Source organism: Cololabis saira, chromosome 17 (assembly GCF_033807715.1).
Source record: "Cololabis saira isolate AMF1-May2022 chromosome 17, fColSai1.1, whole genome shotgun sequence".
Taxonomy (NCBI): domain Eukaryota; kingdom Metazoa; phylum Chordata; class Actinopteri; order Beloniformes; family Belonidae; genus Cololabis; species Cololabis saira.
In genome coordinates this window covers 5,936,049-5,961,717 of record NC_084603.1, presented here as the reverse complement: position 1 = coordinate 5,961,717, position 25,669 = coordinate 5,936,049, and the positions used below count along the sequence as shown (strand labels likewise).

Sequence of the window (25,669 nt, the reverse complement as noted above, 5' to 3'; positions counted from 1 at the left end):
GGCCAATCTGGCACAAGGAGATCCAGTGGCACATTCCCCTTTAACAGAAAAGACATTAAAGAAAGCAAAGGTGCAAGCAAATCCAGATTCAGGCAACTTTTGATTAATTATTAAGTTTTGCCAACATTTTTGTAATAAAGAGTTCCATCCATCCATCCATCCAGTAAAAATAATAATGCGATTTCTTTTCTCATATCTCATTTCTCTACTCCTAGAAAGGTGAGTGTGTTAAGAAGGGCATTAAAAACCTCTTTATCGGTACTTTACAGCACACTTTCACTTGTAGATCAGTAGTAATGGGATTATACATACATAACTTTTGTCATCTAGAGGATCAGATTTATTAGTGATTCCATCTTTTGGAAAGCTGCAGCTTCCTTTTGTTGCTGTAGTAAACTTAAAGTGTGTTTAAGTCTCTGCTATAAAATATCGGCCATGATTACTCAATTTATTGAAAATCTTCAACCACACCGGCCCATCCTGTGAGTACATAAACAAACCATCAACAATCACTCACTCAGAATTTATCACTCTGTATCCACACTGCAGAACTCTATATAAAGCCGCAGTCCGTCATGAAAACAGTATCTAGCAGTGGCAGCTGATAGTCGTACATACAGTATATTTGCAGTCAGCAGAATTGTGGATTTATTGGGCCAATTCAACTAGTTTACATTTGGTTTACAGTTTAACACCCATGTGGTATCAGAAAATCATGTGAACACATAAACCCTGTTGCACTGTTGTTAGCGCCCGTGGTTTAACTGCAGTTCCCTGCAGTGACGGTTAACTTGATCTCAATTGCTGGGTCCTCAAAAGTTTGAAAAGTCATGCAAGATGACATGTATTTAATTCTATACACTAGTTTAATTAACATCTACTCTCATTTTGGCCTGTGCAGGGTGCTGCTCCAAAGACGATCGGATCTTCATATACTGTATATAGTGCAATATTTATTCACTAGGACCACAGTGGAAACATGCATGCACAAACATCACATGTAGCTTAAGAGACGTTATTTTTAGCCCACTAATTATATGCATGTTGTTTCTGTTTATAACTCTTGGCTTCTTTGTTGAATTGCAATATCGTGTTACAGATTTTAAGTAGCTCATCAAGACTCTCGGGATACTCTTTCATGTCTTGCCAGTCCCAGTAACTTTGAGCGCTCCTTAAGGTGTCATCACATGTCAATGGTTACGACACAAACACAGTTCATGGGATAAATCATGACGTCAGCTCCCTTTCAAACACTTCAGCACACCCCTTATACTAATTATAACGAATAAATATTGTTTTGATGCATGCCAATACATTTTTGTATTAACATACCTGCGTGAAACAATTAATTTCACGCAGGCTGTGATGAATGTGCAGGGTTAAAGTCGACATTGTGGCTTACTTTCAGTTTCAAGCCAGTTTCACTGGAGCAGCTGAACCTGTGCAGTCGTGCACAACATCAAGCAGAGCTGAGGGTTAAACTACAAATGTTTAGGTGTTAAACCCTGAGGAAATGGTGCTTTGCCCCATTAGATTTAACATATGTTTTCCCACAATTCTATGGTTAATGCATCTTACTTATTTAACAGTTTTTTTTGTTTGTTTGTTGGTTTTTTTGAGGAGGAGGTGCCTGAATTTATATGGTATATTTGCATTCTCATTTGCATGTGATTTGCTTAAAATGAATTAAACGAGGTCAAAGATAAGAAAAGAAAAGGGCCTGTGCTGGCCCTTTTCTTCCTTTTTCTTTCCCTCTTTTCTCTGTTTCTCATGGGGGGTGGAGCCATGGAACACCTGGCATCGCTTCAATCAAATAATGGCACCTGTGGTTCATCAGCTCGTCACCAGCAGCATATCTTCCACAGCCCACCAGTCACTCCGAGTGAGTGCTCTGTCTCTCACAGTGGAACAGTTGTTAAGTCTCAGACGCTTAATGTTTAATGCCACTCCTTGGAAACTTTTTTTTTTTTTTCCTCTCTCTATTTAGGTTTATTTTTTTTCCTCATCACCTGTCTACTTCCTTCTGCCTTACCTTCAAGTCTTCACACCTGTTCTCATCTTGCAACTCTTGTCTATTCACCATCAACTGCAGCCCTAAAATAATCTGTTCTCTTACTCTCCAAACATGTGCTCAAGTGTTTACTGCTTTCAGTTTCAATGGTTTCTTTAGCTACAACTGTACCAAATATGAAGTGACTTGCAAAAAGCTGAAAAATAAAGCAGAAGTGACAAATCTGAAACATATATTTTTTGGCAATGGTACAGTGGCGGTAATGCTTACTTAAAATGAGCCACGTGCTTTATTTTCTTTTCTACAAAAGGACTTTTGCAGACACATTACTAAATATTTAGCTGATGTTTCCCGTTAGTGCTGTAAAATAAACTTCTCTTCCGTGGATTGTGGGCATGACACAATACATTTACAAAAGAACTGACAGGGAACTGCTACAATACAGAGCGAGTAATGCAGCTGGTATAAACTTTAAAAGATGATTTATATTCCTGGTCCGACAGGACCTCACTAGGCCAACTCAAGTCACTCTCAAGCCAGATAATGAATGCTAAATATTCAGTCTGTTTAACGGTCAAGCGAAGCCCCTACTCTTACAAATCTGTGAGCCCCTGAATGTTTTCCTGCTGGGAAATGTGTTCAAATGAGTCCACAAAGTAGTTTAAAGAAAAAAGGAATTCATTACGTTTGCCCAATGCAATACAAAGAAGGCGCCGTCTCACTCAGGCAACCGCGTCATTGACGACAATTGTACAGAAGATTGACACCGTGTGAGAGCACAACATCTTAACTTACTGTTGTATTGCAAACATGGACATCCGGAGCAATTAAAAGTGAGCTGTCACGTCTTTTGGCTGAGTTGTGTGTGTGTGTGTGTGTGTGTGTGTGTGTGTGTGTGTGTGTGTGTGTGTGTGTGTGTGTGTGTGTGTGTTTTGTTTTTCTTCAATCTAACTTTAGATCTACACAAAACCTCAACATAAACAATGACCTTTTAACAAGCTTTTGCCAGGTGGGAACAAACAAAAAAAAAACAGGCACAAATTACATGACAACATTTATAATAAGTTATCATTAATTATATTATATATAATTAACTAAATTCCTATGGTTTGTTTTTTAATTTCACTCAATTTTCGTATTCTATTAACTTTTCAACAAACTCATTTCACATTACTTGTTGCTAATTGATTTGGGTCCAAATATCCTTCAGTGAATTTACTGTTAAATTAATTCAATTCTGTATTGCTATATCAGCTTTAATGAAAAAATATAAACTTACCCTCAGTTCATTCTTTATTGTCCTTGGCAGTTTTACCACACTAGAGCCACTATAAGTTTTAGACACTGCAAAAACCTACTTCTAAAAAAGTGTTTTTAAATAAGCCAATTTTAGACTATTTATCTCATTTTAAAAATTCTAGCCAAGAAAATATTATTATATTATTATTACTTACAGATGCCCCCATCAATTTTGATTAGATTTATTCTAGAAGGGCTGTTTTTGCACTGTAAATTCTAGGTTGTTTTTTTAATGTCAACAAGGGTATAAAAAGTGTGACTGGGTTGATTTAAAAAAAAAATATATATATATATATATAATGTATAAATATGTATATGAAAAGTTTGTTTATTTACTTGTAGCCTATATATTTTAATACATTTAATCAAGAATATGTTAAAAAGAACAAAAAACTAGTAAAGGACTGGCTGGCACAGTAAGTCAAAACACAATCTTTTACATGTTATTCCAAACTGTACTGTAAAAGTCTCAACTATGTTCCACTAAATTATCCTACATTGTTATGTGCGAATGTGAGAGTGTTGGCATCTCTGAAGAAGGAAACATCTAATGACCCCTTAAGGGGGGGAAAAGTGCATATTTCTTTGACATCCTGCCTTCTTCACCAAAGCCCAGTGAAAAATGCTGCCCTTCTATCTAATTGTGTCGGCTGTCAGCCTAGCCTACACATCCAATTTCGGTGCAAAATCACACGTGAGGACGTAGTCTACTAAGGCCAGGTATAAATTGTTGGCCTCTGTTGCAGGATATGAGCACTGCTGCTTTTTCCGTGTAGAGTGAAGCGGGGGAGAAGGGGCTGGGAATAGGCTGGTGTCGGCTCTGTGGCAGTTGTTCCTGCAGCACAAGGTCAGAACACTGTGGGGAGCTGTGCACACTTGCCTGCTAATTACACAGGCCAGTGTTTCTCGTCACTCCTGAAGCGGTGGGGCCACAAGACAATCTGGCAACTCCCCAACACAAAGCAAAAAAAGCAAGCAAGTAAACAGAGCTGGGGAAGCAGGGATGTACAAATGCAGCCTAATTATGTTTACTTAGACCTTTTTTTTATTTTCTTTTTTTTATACCAAGCAGAGCCGCTGCAGGTCAGTGCCCTCGTGCAATAAGAGGTAGAGTGATTGCAAGTTTCAGTTACTGTACACAAACAAGCGTTGGCCTACTGGGTAAATACTGAATTAAAACCAAAGTTTATAGTAAGTTTTCTGATTATTTTGTGGGGGAAATGTTGTTAAGCTTTAATGCCAGACCTTTCAAGCTCTGTGGAACAAGATCTGTAAGTAACATAAATATCTTGAGTGCCGACCTACAAATGCCAGGGAGGTTACAGCAGAAAATGCCGTTTGTGACTTTCCATTTACTCAGCGATACGCCACCACTTCCAGCAAAAGTTAGTATCTCACTGACACTGAGCACTGGAAAAGATGTCTAATTAGCATGTCCATTACACCCTGAATAAATAAAACAATGCTCCGTTGTGTGAGGATATCGGTGCACTGATTCTCTAGTCTAGTGGCGGGGATATCATGTTCTATCAGAGGTACTTGACTCTTCTTTTTTTTTCACTTCCCTGTACAGCTGAACATCCTGTGTGCACTTGAACTAAACTACCCATAAGATGACACAGTGTGCTGCCCCCCCCCCCATCCAATATGAGCGTGCGCTTGTGTTGGGGGGGTTGAGGGGGGGTTGTGGCCTGCAAACCGATACTACATCACATGTTCATGCTCAGAATTCTGGTTTCTCAGGTGTCCAGCGGAGCTTTAAATAACTTACTCCCCTTTTTAAAAATGGAATATGAGCTAATTCCAGTAAAAGCACAGTTCAGGTAATAGTCGGTCACAAGTGTAGTCACAGTAATTACGTTAGCTGTAAACTTCCAATGAGTTTCTTTTTTCAACATGAAAGTTTTGCCCATCTTTTCTCATGCTGTCAACATTACAACAACAATTGACTCAGGAAAAGTTGAGTTCTGTGTTTTCTCTCTTTGATAGTGTTGCTACAGAGAGCAAATCGATTTCAAACCAGCTGTGTCACCTGCTACCTCTCGACAGATGTGTCTTCTGGTGTATTTATTTCCACTCAGTATCAGTTATGCATATGACCACATAATCCACTTACGCAGCGCTCCAGAACACATTCTGTCTCGTTACTGCAAATAATGTCTTTGGGACTTTTAAGTATCGCAGAGCTGATTACTGTAAGTGATTTAACTGGTAAGAAGAGGCATCCTTTTTGCAGTCTCATTCAGTTGATGGGGCTCAACTTCATCCACTCATTTACGGAGACATGGGGGGATACTGGTTTTAACCCATTTATCGTGTACTCCTCTGTGGTCACTGCTGAGCCGTGGGGATTGGTTATATCATTTCATTTGGTTTTAGTGTCCCGCCATCATATTAATCTAAATCAGATACAAGGGGTTAGGTCAAGAAATCAAATATATCACGGAAATAGCACAGCTGCGGAAAAGGCCACTAATGAACAGTCCATCACAGCATGATTTATGCTTTCGTTTCTTTAGCGGGGACACTTCTCAAAGATTCTCTAAAAGGGGGGATACGAGGAAAAGGAAATTGTGGTTGGGTTTATTGTGATTAATGGCATGTTTCTGCTCATTTTCTAAACAAAACGGAAGTTTGAAACAATCAATTCTGACAATCAGTGTAAGTATTTTAGTAAAATTCTGACATTTTTCCATCTTGACCCTCTTTCTCATCTCAAATCCTGCTTTACAGATCCAGTTATACTCTGTTTTTGTATACATACATCAGTCACATTTGGAGAATTTACAAGAGGGGGGTTGCAGACCACACTGCAGTCAGTAAAAGAAACTATTTTTCGAAAGAACCTCCAGTGCAAAATGAGATATGTCCATGCTAACGGTTCACGGTATGATTATTTTTTTAAACGGCAAAACTGGAAAAACTTTCTGCAATGGTGCATTTGATGCATCAGAAACTACATGTTGGGCCCGATTTACTAAGATCCTAAATAAAGAGTACTAAATTGCGTGTGCACTGAAAAGGTTTGCGCGTGCTGTTGTTGTGTGTTTTGCGGGTGATCAACTAAGATTGCGTGCGCAATTGATAACAGGTGCAAACCTCAGTATTTAAATGAGGTGTTGCGTGTCTTACGGTTTGCGGCGCAAACTTTGCGCCATGGTCTGGATGGAAAGCAGGATATAGTCGCAAGCGCAAAATGAAATTTGACGAGTTGGGTTAGAGATATTAGTGGAAGAGGCAAATTGTTGTGCCGTATTCAGCACCCCTGCCGTGAAAAGCACCCCCTCGTATATTCAATGATAAGTAGACCAAGAAAAAAAACAACACACTGACACTTCAATATATTTATATATACACACTCACACAAACACATATATATTATATATATTTACAAATATTATGGAAGACAACACAGTAAGCAGGCTATTAATTAATGACATCAATAACCATTCACCCGATTTCTTTTTTTTTACCCGAATCCATGAGCACATTTAAACATGAATCATTAACACAAAACTGGACGCTAAACAGAACATGGACAACAGAACATGAACAGAACACGGAATGAGAATATCATTTTTGTCAGACGAGGGGGTGCTTTTCACGGCAGGGGTGCTGAATACGGCACAACACCGGGGTATGACAACTGCAGAACAAGTATAGGCGCACAATGAGAAACACTTTTTTCTCCATGAAAACACGTGATTTATTTATTATCACAAATAAAAAAATGAATGTGCCTCCTGTGGCAACCTTTTGCTGAATAATACTCGATTTAACATTCAAATAAAATATTTCTCCTTTTGCATGTGGAGATTAGCACCTTCCTTTCGAACGTATTAAATACAGACGCAATCACAATCCCCGCAAAAACTTTCAGGCTTGGTAAATCTCATTGCGGGTGGTAAATGGAGATATTTGCATGTTCCCCTCCCAGTATTTAGCGATTTCTGGCGGGTACGCCCCATATTGATTATTCATCAGGGCAAAAGTACTAAATTAATTGCGTGTGCTATTTTGCGCATTTGAGAGACGCAGTCCTCTTTGCACGCTGTTAGTAGATCAGCTGGCACTTTGGTTTGCGGGTGCTGTCAAGTTTGCACACGTTTTTACGCACGCAAACCTTTAGTAAATCAGGCCATTTTGGGTTGCCGACCCCTGCTCTAGAGGAAGCAGCATTTGGACTTTCAATGAATGCATTATTGACAGCCCTAAAGATGCTGGAGTCATCCTGAACATGACAGCTTTGGTCCCAGAGATTTCAGCATGGCATTTTTTAACCTAGTATGACAGCTTAACTGTTTCCTGGGCAAAAAAAAAACCGAACAAAAAACAATTTAGTTTGAGCCCTAGAAATTACAATAACACATAAGAAAATGTAAATAATAAATTGAATTACAGCCGTTGTGCTGTGGGCAGAAATTGCCCACAGAAGCTTTTTACTTCTGGAGGAAATATTGATCCTGCTGCTGCTGCTCCATAATACTAAAAGAGTCAAGGAGAAGTAGGCTACATTCTACATTTATGTTGTTTTTCTGCACAAGATCGGCAGAATTAAAGTTGATTGTAAGTGTTGGGTGTTCCCTGGTGATTCTGTGATAGTAAAGTAGGTGCAGAGTTCCTACAGGGATCAGGTGGCAGAGATGGGCTCCAGTATACTTAGGCCCTCTTTATCCCCTTCTCATTCCTGGCCCGGGCATCAAATACTGCACACATCAACGCACCAAAGTGCTTTTTCTGTTTCTTTCTTTTTGGCCAAAATATGGCCAGTAACTTTCTCCTCTTTTTAATTTTCTTTCTTTGTATTGGTTTTTATTTTGACACTTTTTGATTTATGATGGTGATAAAGAAATCTGGGGTTTAATTAAATGATCCGCTTGTGGCACATGGGTGTACATACTTGCTAATATCATTCACTTTATTGCATAGAATGGTCAACCTTTGCCAACGTTTGCTTGACTTTTAAGATGCCGTTGCATCATTGTAGCGGATAGCATGGGCTTGGTGTTGAATTGCGTGCACCTAGGTGGTGCTAGGATGGTGATGATGGAGATGAGTGAGCAGCACCTGTTCACTCACAGGAATGATAGTTTGGAAGTGAGTGAGTGATGGGGGAAGCCTACTTCTTGCTGACCACTTAACGCCTTTTTTTGAATGTTCTTTGATGGATTATTGCTTGGATCTGGATTTTACGCTGTTTATGGATTGTGGATATTTATGAAATTATTCACAGATGTTGTTCTGTCATGGGAAAAAAGCGCGTCGGGCATTAGTTTCCCCTATCCGGCCGCTCAGCGAATCAGGTTGACAAAATAGTTGCCAACAGTCATCTACACCTCACTGATGGCGTCTCTCTGTGTTTTTAAAGTGGCCATATTCCTCATTTTCTAATCTATTTTTAATCTCTGATACTTGTAGAGTAACTTCACAAGCAGCAGAGCTTCAAGTGATTGTAATTATTTCTGAACAATGTAGATTGACAATTACAAGAAGAGCCAAATCTGATCGTTTTCAGGAAGAGCCTCAAGTGTTTAGGGGATTTGTCAATATTGTGGAAACTTGCAGGCAGGCAGAGCTAATGGCTCATGAACCGCTCCTTCTACAGGTCAGATGCACTTTCAATACTTCATCAGAGCTATGTTATCAACATTTCCTGTGAATCATGTCATCAACTCATCCTTCCAGCCTTCCATCAAGCTAGAATCAGATTCAGAATATGAAATACAAAAGCCAAGATTACAGCTAGACACTGCTGTTCGTAGATGCTATGCTCATCACTTGCTATTGTGTAACATTATTATGTAATACGTGTAACTTTAAGATATTTGGTTTTTAAAAGTTCCAACTGAGGAAAAATAGATGTCTGCAACCAAGAAATGGAAAAGCTTATGATGCAAGTAAAAAGAAAAGTGAATAAAGGTAGCGCTGCGGGAGGGTGGGTGGCGTTTTTCTCTGTATGAGCGTAACTCTCCTAGTTCTCTCTCCGTAACTCTCAGACTTCTCTTCAAAAAATTATCTAGACTTTGTAAAAGCTGGACAAAAAAAGGTTCAGTCTTGGACAAATGATTGCGATTGCTGCTACTGCTGTTGCAACAATAGTCAGCAGAGGAAGGCAGCGGATGTCATTCAAAGGAAAACCCTTACTGTATGTAAAGCAGTAATGCATAGTGATTACGTAGTATTATACCACAACTATATGGTATTAACCAAAAACCAAAAACAGCTGTAAACTAGATTGTGATGACTTTAGATTGACCAATTACATAAAATCCAGTGCTGCCAGAGACGTGGAAATGCAAGAAAAAGTGTTTCAATTAAACTGGATTATCAACATGTCCTGAAAATCACCTTGTGAAAGCATAAGTCGGCTTTTGCGATGTTTGGCAGTTTTTTCAAATAAGTAACGTTTCCATTGTAGGTTTTCCTATGTGAGTTTGGGGTTTGCGTAAATCTCGTGGTAATGGAATAAACCACTTCCGTTCCCAATTACTTTTTATTTGACAGTTGGAAACTAACCAGGTCGTTTTGTTGTGATAATCAGTCAAATTGATCTCTTTTTTGTGTGAGATTAAATGATTGTTTTTTTACTCCTGCTAACATGCAATGGAGCATAAAGTGTGAGGCTTATCAACAGTAGTCGCGTTTCCAGTACACTTTTGCACCAAAGAAAATCGAGTCTCTGAAAGTACAATAAAGGCATTGTTTCCATTGATCGCTGTTTTCCGAATAAGCGTAACTCTCCATATCTTGTCCTGCGAGACTTCTCTTCAAAACAATGAAAAACAAAATCAATATAAGTAAAGAAAATAAACTAAAACATCTTTAGTCTTTGACAAATTACCACTGTTGAGAAAATAGCCATATGATGGAGGCAGTGGATGATCATATAAATAATAATTCAGAGACAAAGCCCTTAGGTAAAGCATAATTTTTAGGTAGTGTTAGGTCCAGGACACGCCAACTGGAGCATATGTTATGTGCGTGAGGTGTAATATATCCCAATAACTGCAGGCGGCGTAAATCTGTAATGTTACCCAAAAAGAAAAGGAAAGAAAAACAACCGGGAATGACGGATCACTGTTGTCTAGAGTTCTGAACGGAGCCCGCTGTCATCAGTCAGTCAAGAAGGATCGAAAATGAAAATATCATGAAAGTATACTGTCATTCACAACACAATCAAACACAATCCAAAATTATGTGATGATGGAGTGTAGTTTAGTGTCTGTGCCGTTGCTGTTTATCTATTATGTTTACCATCGCCATTTCCGGTTAACTCTGATTCGCTAGTCAAGGGCTAGCACTCCACCAATCAGATTGGTCATAGCGGCCGACGGCTAGTGGCCGATTCTACATGCCGAATCAGCCAAAATTAACGTTGACAGATGATTGCACGGGACACACTGACCCGACTCGAGTCACCCACCTCGTCTGAAGGCCGTTCGTCAGGTTGGTGTGTCGCGGCCTTTACAGGACAACTACTTCATATCAATGAGGCCGAAAGCAGATGTCGATTTTGATTACTTTAGATTGACCGGCTACGACACATCCCGCGCTGTCAGATGCTTGTGTAAATGCTAAAAAAGCATTTCCATCACAGTTTTGCGAATAAGTGGATTGTCAAATCGTCTGGAAAAACCACTTCCTAGAAGCATAAAAAGATTTATTCAATATTTGCAAGTTTTTTCGAATGAGTGCCGTTTCCATTAAAGGATTTATTTTTCAATTTTTGTTTTTTCACAAATCTACGGGAAAGCGCCATTACCCCTAGATGACCTGGGCCCACCATGTTTGCACATAAATGCACACGTACAACAGTTTCCAACCCGAGACATATCCACCCATTTTTGGTATTCAAAGATTCAAATCTTTCTTTTATTTTCTTTGGGCACTGCTTATAATTAAAAGCAATTAAATCATATGTTGGCATTACCTGTTTTGAAACTTTGAGACAACTTATTTTGAACATCATTACTAGAACTAAATAATTCTGTTCATTTATCTTTTGGGATATGTTGCAGTCCTGAAATGGGTGTAAAATGGTGTTTAGAGACAAAACATACAAATACCACTGGTTCACACTGTCAAAATAAGAAGTAAATACAAGACTTGCTGCTTTCTTTTTAAATTTTCCATTGAATCTTCACTCTTTTGGAAGACGGTTGTACTTTATTTAACTTATAGAGGAGATCCTACATCCACATTTGAAACAACTAACTCCACTATGCAGATGTAGTGGAATTAATTTGATCTTAAACTTCTTTTGTTGACCTAGAATTAGCAAATACCTGTACATTAACACAGGATTATGAGCTAAATTATTCTAGCAGCTGTTTTGTGGTTTCCCGGTTATTTCTCACACCATATAGCACTTCCCATACCATATAACACTAGAATCCATAACTACATATACTGTCTCACTGATGCCACACACATTTACTGTGCTGGTTTGCTGTGATTTCTTTCTGCTATGTAAAGCTTTAAATTACAGAACTGGTGACCACATAACATATAACAATATGAGGAATGTGATAAGCTCCAAAGCAGAGCTGAAATAGGAGCAAATGTTTGAATATCAGAATATCAGATGAACAAAAACTATTGCAAATTGGTGGTTGTATCTGACTGTTTACATTTCATCCCAATATTAATAATAAGAATATTATCAATATTAATAATGGATAATGATTTTAAGTACTATATTTGATGCCTGATGTCACATAGGCCTATTTGATACATACCTTTCTGAGACCTCTGCACCGTTCTGGAAGGAAATTAGTTTTACATTTTGAGAATTAATTTAATCAACATCTGATACAGAAGTGTTGATGAGATCTCTCTGCATTTGTGTAAAGACAGATCCATGTTTATGTCTTGGAGTTTGCTGGGCAGACAAACTGCAAAAGGAATTTCAATCTTTAACTACAGCAACTGTGCTGATCTTAACATGATGTAGATCCAATATTTAGAAATATCTGGATTGATTTGGCTGCCAGAGGTCATTATTTGTTTTATATGACTCAATGAATCAGGGTATGGTGGAAATAAAAAATAAATCAATGGAGAACATGGATGGTAAGTTATGATAGTGATTGACTGCAGCTCTAACACATGGGATGCACAGAGCTAAAAAACTAGCAACGTCTTTTAGCAAACATTTGTTTAGAGGAGCAAGGCCAAAATAACAGAAGGATATTTTGATGAAACATGGAAGTTTCAATTATCAATTGCTGACTGAATACTGTCGTAAGAGTGAGGGTTTCTTGACTGGTTCACTTGAGTCATGAAGGAACTTGTCATAACTCAGCAGCAACCGTTCGTTCTCATAAAAACCAAGTGCATATGTGTAACTAAATCAAATGGTGACTTTTTACATATTTTTAGCAGCTGTTTTTCTTTTTGTCCTGGGAAACTGTCTGATTCACTCCACAGTGAGAAGCTTCCAGCTGTTTCCAGTTTACATACTGTTAATATCCAGTCAAGTGGAGCCCAGGCCGAACCAGTGAGTGAAGCATTATGTCACTCTTTGCTACTGATTGCCAACCGCAATCAGCAAATACTGTGAACGATCCAAGGAATCATGTACATTCACAGCTTTCCATTACAGTCTGTGTAATGTTGTGGCTACAAATCAGTCAGTCTTTGTGTCTTGAGTAAATTTCCAGTTAGTTGCCTTCAATCGCTTTCAAATTTCAATGCAAACAAACTTGATTATGTAATTCAAATGCAAATGTTCACATATTGGCTGGCTTTTCAAGATGCCAGTAACTACTTAGAAGAAAGACCAATTTCTGATAATTTGGAGACGGTGTGAATATGCTTGAGTTTATTCCCTGAGAATTTAGTCTTTTCTTTCCTCGATTCCATCTTAATTGGTTTAATGCTCAAAAAATTAATTTGATCTGGGGTCGTCTCTCAAACTGATGCAATGAAGAATTGATAGAAGTTGATAAGGAGGGAGAATGTTATCAGCAAGTGCTGAATCTATCGTGTCAAAGTTAATCCCTTATAGTCTACCCACTTAATCATTCAGAAAGAACAGCAGGAGTTGACTTTGTTTCTTTATCATCAGCAATCACACCAATAACAAAACCTTTTGTGGTGCAGCTCGCAGCCATTAAAGTGTGACTTGTAGTATCACTGGTGCTTCTCTGTTATCTAAAGCAGGCAAACTATTTAAAAATTGTGTGTGTGTTAAGACATCAATGACCTGAAACGTGTGAAAATAACCCATTCAAGAAACAAAAAGGAAAAACATATAAAATGTTATCCATTTTCTGATGCTTATCTGGGACCAGGTTACAGCAGCAATAGTATGATCACCAGACTTCCCTCCTCCCAGACGTGTCTACTCCGGGGTTTCCCTCGTCTGGAGGGACATTATTGGCAAATGCATCACTTACCCCTTCTGAAGCATCTAACGGTTAGTTAAAGCTGCTTCAAGACCAACCAAAAGTCAAGTTCAATAACCTCAACAAACCACTCCATGATTCTTCACTTTAGGGTGAGTTGCCAGAAGAAGTTTTTTTTAGGGCCCGAGCACTTTCAGTGCGAAGGCCCTATTGTATCTGTAGGATTCTTTTTTTTTCTCGTTTTTCTTCCGACGAAAGGAGGGCCTTTTTGCCCCCCTAAACGTGCCCCAAAAGTCACCAAATTTTGCACGCAAGCCAGGCCTGGCGAAAAATGTGATATTTAATGGTTTGCATTAATGGACGTGGCCTAATGGCTGAACAGCGCCCCCTAGAAAACTTCGTGCCTCAAGCCCCACAATACAGTTTGACGTACATGCACGAAAATCGGTACACACCTGTATCATGTCGCAACTTACAGAAAAGTCTCTTGGCACCATGGCCGAAAACGAACAGGAAGTCTGCTATTTTGAATTAATTGTGTAATTTTGCCGCAATTTATGCAATTTCTTCGGCCGTTTCTTCGCCCGAACCGTAACGTGCACCCAGGTATGTTATACATCAAAATTTGCGTCTCAATCCTGCGACGACGCGCATTACTTTTCTAAGTCAAAAGCGTGACTGTGGCGACGATAGACGCCAAAAAACTCCCCTTCATCTGATTGGTCCATATTTGATAGTTTCTACTTTCTGCCATAACCTTTGAATGGTTTGACATAAAGACTTGTGGGTGGTGTCATCGGACTCGGTTTTGAGTCCTTGAACAAAATTGGTGCAAATTAGCCCCTCCCCTTCTTCTAATTGGTCGATATTTGATAGTCCCTATTTTCTGCCATAACTTTTGAATGGTTTGATATAGAGTCGTGGGTGGTGTCATCCGCTAAATATCCAGGCCTGAAGAATCTACATGCAAGTCATACAAGCGCTTCCACTGCAGCACGCCTGAACGTGCACAAGGGTTCGAGGGCCAGTTCATCGCTGCTTGCAGCTTTAATTCTTCTTTTTTTTCCTTAAACTTTGGAACGTCTTTCTGAAGTTAGGTCTTGGGGAGACGTTTGTAGCCGAGTGCTTGAAGGTTGGGACTTTGCCTATGAGGCTCATAGAGGCACAGTCCAAACACCTTACATGGGAACTCCCATGAAGGAGGAGGACTGGTGAGGCTGTGGGGTAACTTAGATTTGGCCTTGTGGATGCAAACTCCTGACTACAGGAATTTTAGTTGACCAGCTGCAACATTTCAAATTAGGGGGAAAAAGGGGTTGAGTAAGTAACACTGATAACTCTATTACAATGTAATGCCTCATGCAAGGCAAACCTTGTTATTTAAGTGGATGCTACTTTGACAAGTACAGACTACCTGTACAATTACAGCGGACATATCTGTCTGGCTGTCCTTGTCTCTCTCTGGCTCTCTATCTCTGCATCTGTCTCTCAGTCTCATTCTGTCTCTACCTCTCTGCTCAAGGAGAAAATGACAAGTCTTTTTTTATGTTTTATGAAGGGAATGTACTGTACCTATACCAATCTACTCATTCCCCTGAAGTGGTATAAATCGTGGCAGGGACCCTTGCAACCTACCAAAAACCTAGATTTCTGGCCAGATGTTAATGCCCGAGTTCTTTTATTTATTTATATATATATATATATATATATATATATATATATATATATATATATATATATATATATATATATATATATATATATATATATATATATATACACACACACACACACACACACACATATATATATATATATATAAAGTGTGTATGTGTATATATCTTCCTCATTTCTAGGGCAGGGAAGTTCATGAATTATAGCTCAAAGGCATGTTAAAGCCTTTATGACTGGTTTAAGTCAGAAAAACACATTAGGGAGTGGGATTTAGCATCCATCAAAATACCAGTAGATTTTAATAAAATATTTGAGGCTTTTGGTAAGTACTGTTCCCTCACAGTACATGTAAGAGTCTTTCTGTGTGGAGTTTGCATGTTTTGCCAAGGCTTTCATGTATTTTCTCCTGGTACCTCGGCTTTCTCCGGCAGTCCAAAAACATGTGTCAAGTTAACTGGTGATTCATAATAGCCTACAAGAATGATTGTGGGTGTCTATGTAGAGCCCTGGCCAGGGTGCACCCCCTGCCTATCATCCAAAAACAGCTGGGATTGGCTCCAGGAGATTCCCTTTGACCATGAACAGGAATACGCAAGATACAATGGATGGATGGAAAACACATTAAATGCTGGTTTAAAATTGACCAAATATTGAACAATTACTTCTTTTTTTTTTTACACAAAACTTTGACATTCACAAAATGGTCTAGGATTGAATTCCTGGTCATGAATGCTTTTTCAAAAATATTTTTTGTAAATCAAGGTAATACAAATACAAATTATTTGGAGATTCTTGGGATTCTGCTCCATTTGTGACATGAAATACTTCTACAAGCACATGTAACTATCAACCTTTGTTAGATCCCTCTTACTTAAATTAAGCATACACCAGACCACCAGGGCTGGGCAGTAAAGTATTACTGCCGCACCAATACTTTTGTCAAAGTAACTAAAGTATTAGTTACTTTTGTCAGTAACTAATACTGCCAGTAAATATTTATTTATGTTTAAATAAATCCCTTTTATTTTGGAACACCTGCCACCTCTGTCTCCTGCATCTGAGTCATAGAGACCCAAGCAGAACATTGCTCATAGATTTCATTTTTGTGCAGCTATGTTGTTTTGTTATCATTTGTTGGCCTGACGTGAACAAATTACTAATGGAAAATTACTACTGTGTTTGAGTTAGTATTATATTTCATACAACACTGAAATTGAGTTTGGAATGGAATTTTTAAATGTTCTTTAAAAAAAAAGTAACTAAAATGTTACTTTTAACAGTTTCGCATTTCTTTTTGGGGTCAGTAATCACCAAAGTTTTTTTTTTAGGTAATTAGTAATTGTTACTAGTTACTTTATTCAGTAACTAGCACAACACTGCTGGCCACACCAGATTGGAAGCAACTAAATCAGATTTAGTTTGCAAATTATCTTTTGTAAAGGTTCATTCCTTGTGATGTGTGATATCACATCATGTTAGTTTAGTCCTATTCCTTAGACGCAGAGAGGAAATCTTGTTTTCATTTGTTTAACTGAATCCTTTTTATGTTATTTGTAAAAGGATTTGTGTAAAAATCAGGTATAACTTTGCAATATTTGTGCAGAAATATTAGAAATTCAAACCGCCATGCAGCACCTTACATTAGAGCAATTACAGCAGCCAGATGTAAGTGCGCACAATAAAGAATGACCTGAAACGACATCGAAGAGGCTGAAAGTAATTTGAAAAATTAGTTTAGGCCATTAGTATTCCAAGCTGATGGCTGCATACAGCACATATCAATTAATCCTCCTGCAAAAGGACATTGCAGGCTAGAACACACTTAGATTTGCTTCTGGAGATATGACACGCACACAGAAAACAGCCACACCAGAGATTCTGCTTGGTTTCTACCTCCAGGGCAGCACACAGAAAATGAAAAGCCTATAAGAATTGATTCCCTGACTAAACTAGATCTGGTTGATGTGATATGTATGGAATATATGTCTGCTGGAGATAGTTGTACTTACCTTCTCTCCATCGATTCCATTTTGCCCTTCTGATCCAAGTTCTCCCTAGAATGACAAGATTGAAAGTTAAAAGGCAAAGAAAGGACCATTGAAAAGTTCATACTTTAATCTTTCGTTTGTTTGTTTTTTTCCTGATTTTTCACCTTCGTACCTAATGGATCTCAAGCAAGAATGAAGAGAGGGAAAAGTGGTAGGTTAAAACTTACACAATACAATGAATACAGTAATCCACAAATATTTCTAAAGCATAAAACTATTTCTACAATTTTTTTGGTGATGTAGTGTGTAAAGATGGTACCGCCATCCAAGGTTGACAGGATTTATTAAAAAATGGAGAAAAAAATCTTTCTGAATGATCGTAATATTAATAAAGTGAAAAGGAGTTTAATAAAATTGTTGACCTGTTCACTTTTGGTGCAATAAACTCAACTTCATTTGAACCTTGCAGGAACCCCACTCCTAGATCTCACTGGTAGCTATACAAACACATGCTTCAAAATGTAATAAGGAAAAAAAACACCAAAAAAAAGTGTATTTGGAAGCCTGATATCATATTCTAAGCAGTGTTGTTTGTGGGGGAGCTCACTGCAGGATTTCAGCCTCTGCATAGTGTACAGTACAACATGTGTGAGACTATATGAAACTAGTGAATAAGTTGTTCGAGGCTCGCTCACTGACTTTCCACATGCTGTGCCAGAAATGTGTGAGATTTCTTAGAACTTTTGAGCTCAGTTATTTGACTGCAACCTATACAGTTTGATGACCTCAGCCAGAATGTAGAGCTCAACCAAGCTGCTGTATTAATGTCCAAGGGCAACCATATCATCACTCTTACAGAATCGACAGCTGCAGGAAAATGTTGCTCACATATTAAGGCTACCAGAAGACTAGAAATATGTGTATTAGTCCATTATGTGTTACAACAGCATTAATGGACACTAACATGGGCTCATTTTTAACAAATTCAGAACTAAAAATATTGAAATTGGTCTCTAGAAGATAACTAAACTTTGAGCCTACTTGCCACAGTGCAGTGAATTGTAATCACTATCATTACTACTACTGCAGCTCTTGATGTATGCTATTTTTCTACTGTTGTGCTGCAAAATTGCTTTTCATGTGGCTCCTGCATCTCATCTTAGGGAGCAGGAGCTCCATATTCCACATATCAAAGTTCACGAGCACATCAGTCATTGCACAGTGGTCCAGGATTAGTCATCTTCCGCATCCAGGAATCATCCTATGTGTACACATTTCTGTGTGTAAGTGTGCATATATATATATATATATATATATATATATATATATATATATATATATATATATATATATATATATATATATATATATATATATACATATATATATATATAGTATACATATATATATATACATATATATATATATATATATATATATATATATATATATATATATATATATATATATATATATATATATATATATATAGTATACACACACACAGTATATACTTGGTCAAAGTTAAAAGGCACACTATAGGTGCCTTTTGGCAACAGTAGCAGTGGAAAATCTGCTTAACAAGGAAATTTCACAGTAAATATCTCTTGTCCATTTACATGCTTTCTGACATTCAAACAGTCATGCTTGTCATTTGTCTTTCCCTCAGCAGCAGGGGTTTCATCAACAGGCTATACTGTACTGTTCACACTTAGATCCCAGCCGTCTCTGTACAAACAGCTAAAACATTTAGCAGAAGTTCCGACTGCAGTGACAAGGACATGATTCCTTCTTGGCCCTCACCCAGCATGACTGCCAAAGCACGTACAACAGGGCACATACCCAAAGGCTGTGACTGAAAGTGTATGTCTGTCCTGCAGTAGCCTTCCAGCCTGCACCGACCAGGCACCCGCCTGTTGCGCTAATGTGACTGTGCTGTTATTTTATGAGCAGTTGTGATTGGGTCAACACAAAGCAAGCCAGTGATTCATTCAAACTTTTAGACATTCATCTCAGATAGTGACGGACAGCAACAGAGTTCATAAATCACATGCCCAAAAGAGACACCTGTTATCACTGCATCTGTAAGGCATGCAGCCATGTGATGAAAACAGTACAGACAAAAGTCAGTGAGACAACACTTAGTGAAAGGTCTCGACTTCACACATTAGTAAATACCTTTTATGAAGGCTTGTCATTTTATCGACGGTCTTTTAACTACAGCTGTTCCTAAAGTGCATGCTCACACAACGGCTCAGCAGCTGCAGATCAAGAGATTAATTCCGAACAAGTGGAAAACAGTAATCCTTACTGTCATTATGTGAATAACCAAAATAAACTTAATTCATTCATCATTTGTTTTGTCTTGATAATTGCATTACTATAGTTGGTTTTTTTTAATCAGATGACATATATCAGGAAAACACACTGAAACTTCATGAGGATTAGTTTGCGCAAGCAATGTGGAAGAAGAAAATAGTAGAGAACAATGTACAATAGATTTGAGAGTGGAAAAGAATCGCAATGGATGATGAAAGTATGATGTTGTTTAGCAGATGTTCAGCAATGTCGTTTTCTGGGGAGACAGCTGGCTTCCCCGCATGACCCGTCATCTTCAAGACCTATAGACTTTTCTTTCTTTCTCTATTACCAGTTCACAACAAATGTAATCTCAAAACACTTTACAAAAAAGTGAACAGGTTTAATGCAGTCCAATTCATATTCATTCATAACACAGTTCACTCCAACTAAACTCAAAATTCATGCAAAAATTCAAATTCTTATGCCAATTTATGAAATAAAAAGAAGAAACAAAACCAGCCAACTGAATGTATTTGAAATTAATTTTGATTTTAAATCATTATTAGAGAATGGATTCAATTGGAATATAATTGGATTATCATGGCACTGACTGGACTGTTTTTAACTGGACTGCAATGAAACTGCTTACTTTCATTTTGGTTGTATTTACACAAATAGAGAAAAATTGAAGTGACATGAAAAGTACTGTAAACATGATGCCTATTTTGTGTTTGTGTCCATAATTGTACAAACTGAACAGATAAGGACTTCAGAAAGAACAAAACGATGTGCTCTAACTTAACAACTACAAAAAACAACTTTTTTAGAAATAACTATCAGTCAGCTTATTCTACTTTTTTGTACTTTAACAAGCTTTTTATACATCAGGTTTTTGGTGATCTGAACTATTACTTAAAATATATTTGTTTTAAATACTTACAATTAAAAACTGCAGATTTTGCTCATTAAAAATTGATAAGTAACAAATAAGACTGAAAGCACCATTCCACAACACTGTTAAAAAATGTTTCTTCTTTTATTGAAATTTGCTTCTCAGTCTGACACAAAACCTTTTTCAGAGAAGCTAAAGAGCATAGGAGTTTTTTTGCCAACTCATTAAAATTCACCGTCATTAACATAATAAACTGTTGACTGAAATTTAAAGGTACAATGGGTAGAAATTGAATTTGAAGGTACTAATTGAAAATACAAGCCCTAAGAGCAGGGGAGTTCGTGCAAAACAAATTAAGGGTATTTCAAAAGTGGAAGAAGTTTTAATTTCATCATTTTTTTTTCCTTTGGCATGTACATGCAGGAGCTGTAAATCTAGTAATACCAGGATTTATGTGCAAGGCCATAGAAAATGGATTTCCTTTCAAGTAAGCTGCATTCTTATAACCCACTACTTATCTGTTTAATTTCCTGAGGGATGCTGGATTAATCATAGCAGTTTAATCCCTCTGCACTGCATTAGAATCCTCCATCAAACTCTCACTGTAATGCAGGATGGTACTTTCTGCTGGAGTAAGACAGTCAAAGTAATCCCCACACACTTTCCCAAAAAGCCCTCTGTGTAGGTCACAGTGATTGGCCTGGAGTTCTCATTATGGATGTTTTTAAATGCTCTGAATTGCCAAGATGTCTTTGATTAATCTCTACAAAGTCAAGCTAAATTGTTAGTAAGTATGCTCAGACTATTTTTAATCTTACACAGAATGAGATTCTCCTGTTGGTAATTGAAAGTCTCATGAGCTTACCTTATTAACAGTATTCCTTCTGACTTTGTTGCCCCCATGAAGTGCATTTTGAAGGAGTGAAAAACTGTTTAACAGTCACTGGAGCATTGCTAGAAATGCAGGGATCAATGTGAACTGCTACCCGCTGAGCAATGTCAAAAAAAGGTCAACGTGAATAAGAGAGGAGCGAGCTGCTGCACATGTGTCATGGCACCACATTTCTGGTACTACAGCTGGCTTTACATAAACTCCTACTTTGTCTCTGTTCAGCCCCGGCAGCATATTAGCATTGCAAATCCCCCGAGACACAAGAAACATTTATTTTTAAGTATGATGTGCTCGTGGTCACCATGTGATTACCTATGATGTAGATAATAAGATACATTACTCTTGACATAATTTCATATACAGTTCTGCTCATAATAATAATAATTCAAAAATAGCTCAGATGTACCTTTCTATGAACTTCAAATCAGCTGCATTACATTACCTCAAAAATCCTCTGTGTGTAATCTGAGTCCGCTGGTAGTTGCGCTGCTGCGCTCATTAACATGTTGCTTTGATAAGTCATTTAAATATCCATTTGCCCTATAATTTATTAAGTTGACATTCAGCCTTTAATTGCATTATTTTTAGACACAGCAAATGTTTTAGTTGCCTGCATTTCAAGCAATGTGGATGAATGAGGAAGAAGAAGAAAATGTCCTTGAAGAAGATCCTGCGCTCAAAATTGATCCCCAATATGCTCCTTACTTCTAAATTATATTGAATTAACAAAACATATACTGAGATTTATGTAATGTAATAACAGAAAGTACAGGACTAAATATAGAAAATTAAGCTTTTTAGAGACGGGGTAGATAAACACTTGAGAAAGAATCAAAAATTGCCCCTGTAGATGCAATAAAATCATTGAGAAAATTAGTTGTGATGCTGATTCATTTTGAAAATACTTCTGCAAAGACCCTACAGCCTTATTTAAAATAATGACTGCAATCTTCTTACATTAGGACCAGATTGTATGAGCAAAATATATAAAGTATTTAAATTAAACTTAGATGTGCCCCCAAGAAAGGTTCATCCTTTTTTTGTGACATTCATAAATTGCATTATCAATTGAAGTACCTGATTTAAGGTCATCTTCAAAAACAGAAAATTAAAACTACTAAAACTGTTTGTTGGAGGATTCATTTATTTGTTTATTTAGCTTAATGGTGGCTTGTTATCATTTGCCAAAACCTCAAAAGCCTAAGCCTTGCATGTCCCTTCCCCGATCACGTTTTTTTTCCTTAATTTCATTGATTTTTGTGTTACAGCCTTTAATCGGATTTGCCACGAATTTTGTTGTACAGTGGCTTAAGTAAACAAATGGTGCAAGGTATTGATTTTTAGCTTGAAATTAGATTTCAGGTGAGAGACACTGGTTCGTAGCAATAAGATTCTGCAGGAATACTGACACAACAGAATGTAAAGCATGCTTAAATGACTCTTGGAGCATTTAGGAAGAGACAAAAGCATCATTTTAGATGTGTGTCAGGAGAACAGGAGAAATTTATTGCATTTGGGATCAAAACAGTGAGCCAAATTGCACATTTTGCCCTAAATATATAGTCTTTTCCATATCTATACCTAACCAGATAAGACTACAATCAAAGCATAAATAGAATAAAATGAAACAATTTACACAATCTATATTCTTTTTCGAAAACTCCACCTTGTCTGTCATTTCCAAATTGTCCCTGCTTTATTGCACCTTTGCTTTAAAATTAATTCAAATACTCAAACGTGTCCCTCGAATCACCAGCCGAAAAAGAGGAGTTCTGCTAAACATTTAATTCACAATCCAGCAAGTGTATCACAGGTTTTGTTGGGTGTACTGTTGACACCCGGTAGGATTGCTCTCTCCTTCTTGGTCTCTCAGCTATCAAGTGCTAATGTTTTTCTTTTTTTTTTTTTTCAATATTCACAAGAGTAAAAAGTTATTACTGCATTTATGTATTTTACTTATTTATGTTTTTCGCTCCTTTAACTTTGTCATTTGACCCAGGGCAGCTCTGGCTAAATATGTATTTAACCATCGCCAAGTATGAATGAATAATAAAATCATTGTGAAGTGTCTTTGGATACCTAGAAAAGCTCTATATAAAACCTATTTATTATTATTATTATTATTATTATTATTATTATTATTATTATTATTATTATTATTATTATTATTATTATTATTATTATTATGCAGTCTATGCGTTTCCTTTGTGTTTCAGTTTGTACTTTTCAGTTGGTGTTCGTTAGTTAGTACAAATGTTAGACATGCAGGACAGGATACGATCAAATTAAGCTGCCAGCTTCTCATCCAAGAATACTTAGCATTCAAATGAATTAACAAATTTCTAACTCCCCCAGTCCACACTCCTACAGTCTCTTACTGTTGTTCGTTCCTACGTTGAGAACACTATGGAGTTTTTGGAGTTTTTGGCAATCAACCCATTCTGTCATTTGGTATAAGGACATGTTGCTATTTGCAAAAGCAGAAGACACTGCCAACACGCCACGGGGCCTGCTACACATGACACCGTCTGCCTGATGCATTCTAGTCCACTACGTATCGAATAGCAGCGAGTAATTAATCACCAGCACTGCAACAGCACATACAGACGTTTTAGCTTGAGAGCTTATCTCCACCACGTCAATAAAGAATCATTAGGGGGCAGTTCTAACATCTCTATACATAATTGGTACCATCTGCTTTTACAGACACTGTTTTAATGTAAAATTCGAAATTATTTAAAGATATGAGGCACAAAATAAAATGCTCAATTATCAGCTATATGATTTAAAACACATTTTCGCGCTAATATAACTGTATAGACACTGACAGATGATCATTGTTTTTTAGTTTTTCAGTGCGATTCTTACTGTCAAAAACAACAGAGCAGCTATCTAACTGTTGCATGTTCATTTTGAGACAATCTGACTTGCTTGGTGCTACAGGTGTGATCCTTTTCTGCATTTCAGGAACGATTGGTCTTCCAGAGACACAAGTCCAGTAGCCAGTCGTACATATCTTAATCCGACAGCGACATCATGGTAATTAGGAGACTAACCCTAAAGCCATCTGGTCTTATCGGCCACACAGCACCGCCACCTGTTCGCCTGCAAATTCCAGTCATATTTGAATAGATTCTCCCCTTCTTCAACCTTGTACAAACACCCAAAAGGACAAATAGAAAACTAGCACTTTTTATGTGGGCGTTTGATGCCTTCCTTTTCCTCCAACTGACATATCGCCTGCAATTTTCAGTGAGGGGGCACATTTACAACTCAGCTCAAGGCGTCTATCTAAGTGTCATATAGGGGCCTACTCTTTAAACTATTCATGTTTTTTAATGATTACATAAATGTATGATTTCCAAATTCATGCTTCTTGGGTGCGTTTAGAGAAAATTCACCCTGTGAAAGTAATTCCACGGTAGCTTCTCTGAAGGATGCTGACAGGAGAACATGAAACTTTGCCAGGTATTACATCACTGACATTCACTTCCAGAGGGAAGGAGAGAGGGACGTATCCCTCTCCTGCTAACACTGGAGCGTACCCTTCGGAGAATAGCTGTCTTTCTTGACATTTAGACATTGTAGAGGTCCTGGAAAACCAGCGGCACTGGCCACAGCAAGTGAGGTAACATTTGACAGCAAAAACAAAGTAATTTGCTCTAAAAGGCATGTGTGGATGCTAAAAGCGACGCTGTCCACCAGCTCAGGTTATTCAATTGTGAAGCTATTTCCGGCTGTTACAGTACATTGATTTAGTTGCTGTATTTCCTTTTTAAATACATAAGAAAATGTGTGCATGAACATAATAAGTGTTGCTCCCACCTTTTCTCCTGTGTCCCCCTTTTGTCCTGACAGTCCAACTACTCCTGGAAGACCGGTATCTCCCTGTAAAGACAATGAGTAACATTTCAAAGTCAGACCCATTAACATCTTCCACGTCAACCTTTTCACCTATTCAAGTTTAACAAACAAATAATTATAGAAAACAGAATGTTAAAATGGACATGCAACCTTACATACATAGATGTTTAGATATTTATTGACAGAACATGATGATGTCTTTACAGATCAATGAAAGTGAATCCCACATGTAAATTGTTCAGTAGAAAGAGTACTTTCGAATGTTGGAAAAAATCAACGTTTTTCCATGTTCACAAATCTGCTACACGTCACGTCCACCATGCGCTGGGAGAATAACTCCTGGGTTTGTGCTAATACATGATGGCAGCATTTCCTTTTGGTTGGCTTCCAAGAAAATTA

General features: G+C 37.7%; 1 protein-coding gene across 1 annotated transcript in view; it reads right to left on the bottom strand.

The window, feature by feature from the left end:
- LOC133464084 (collagen alpha-1(XIX) chain) overlaps window positions 1–25,669 on the bottom strand; it is a 100,435-nt gene that overhangs the window by 63,770 nt on the left and 10,996 nt on the right. Inside the window, exons 9-10 of the mRNA XM_061746060.1 lie at window positions 25,232–25,294; window positions 17,343–17,387 (exon numbers count right to left, since the gene is read on the bottom strand). Of these exons, the coding sequence (XP_061602044.1) occupies window positions 17,343–17,387; window positions 25,232–25,294 (108 nt within the window). The remainder of the gene's footprint in view (window positions 1–17,342; window positions 17,388–25,231; window positions 25,295–25,669) is intronic.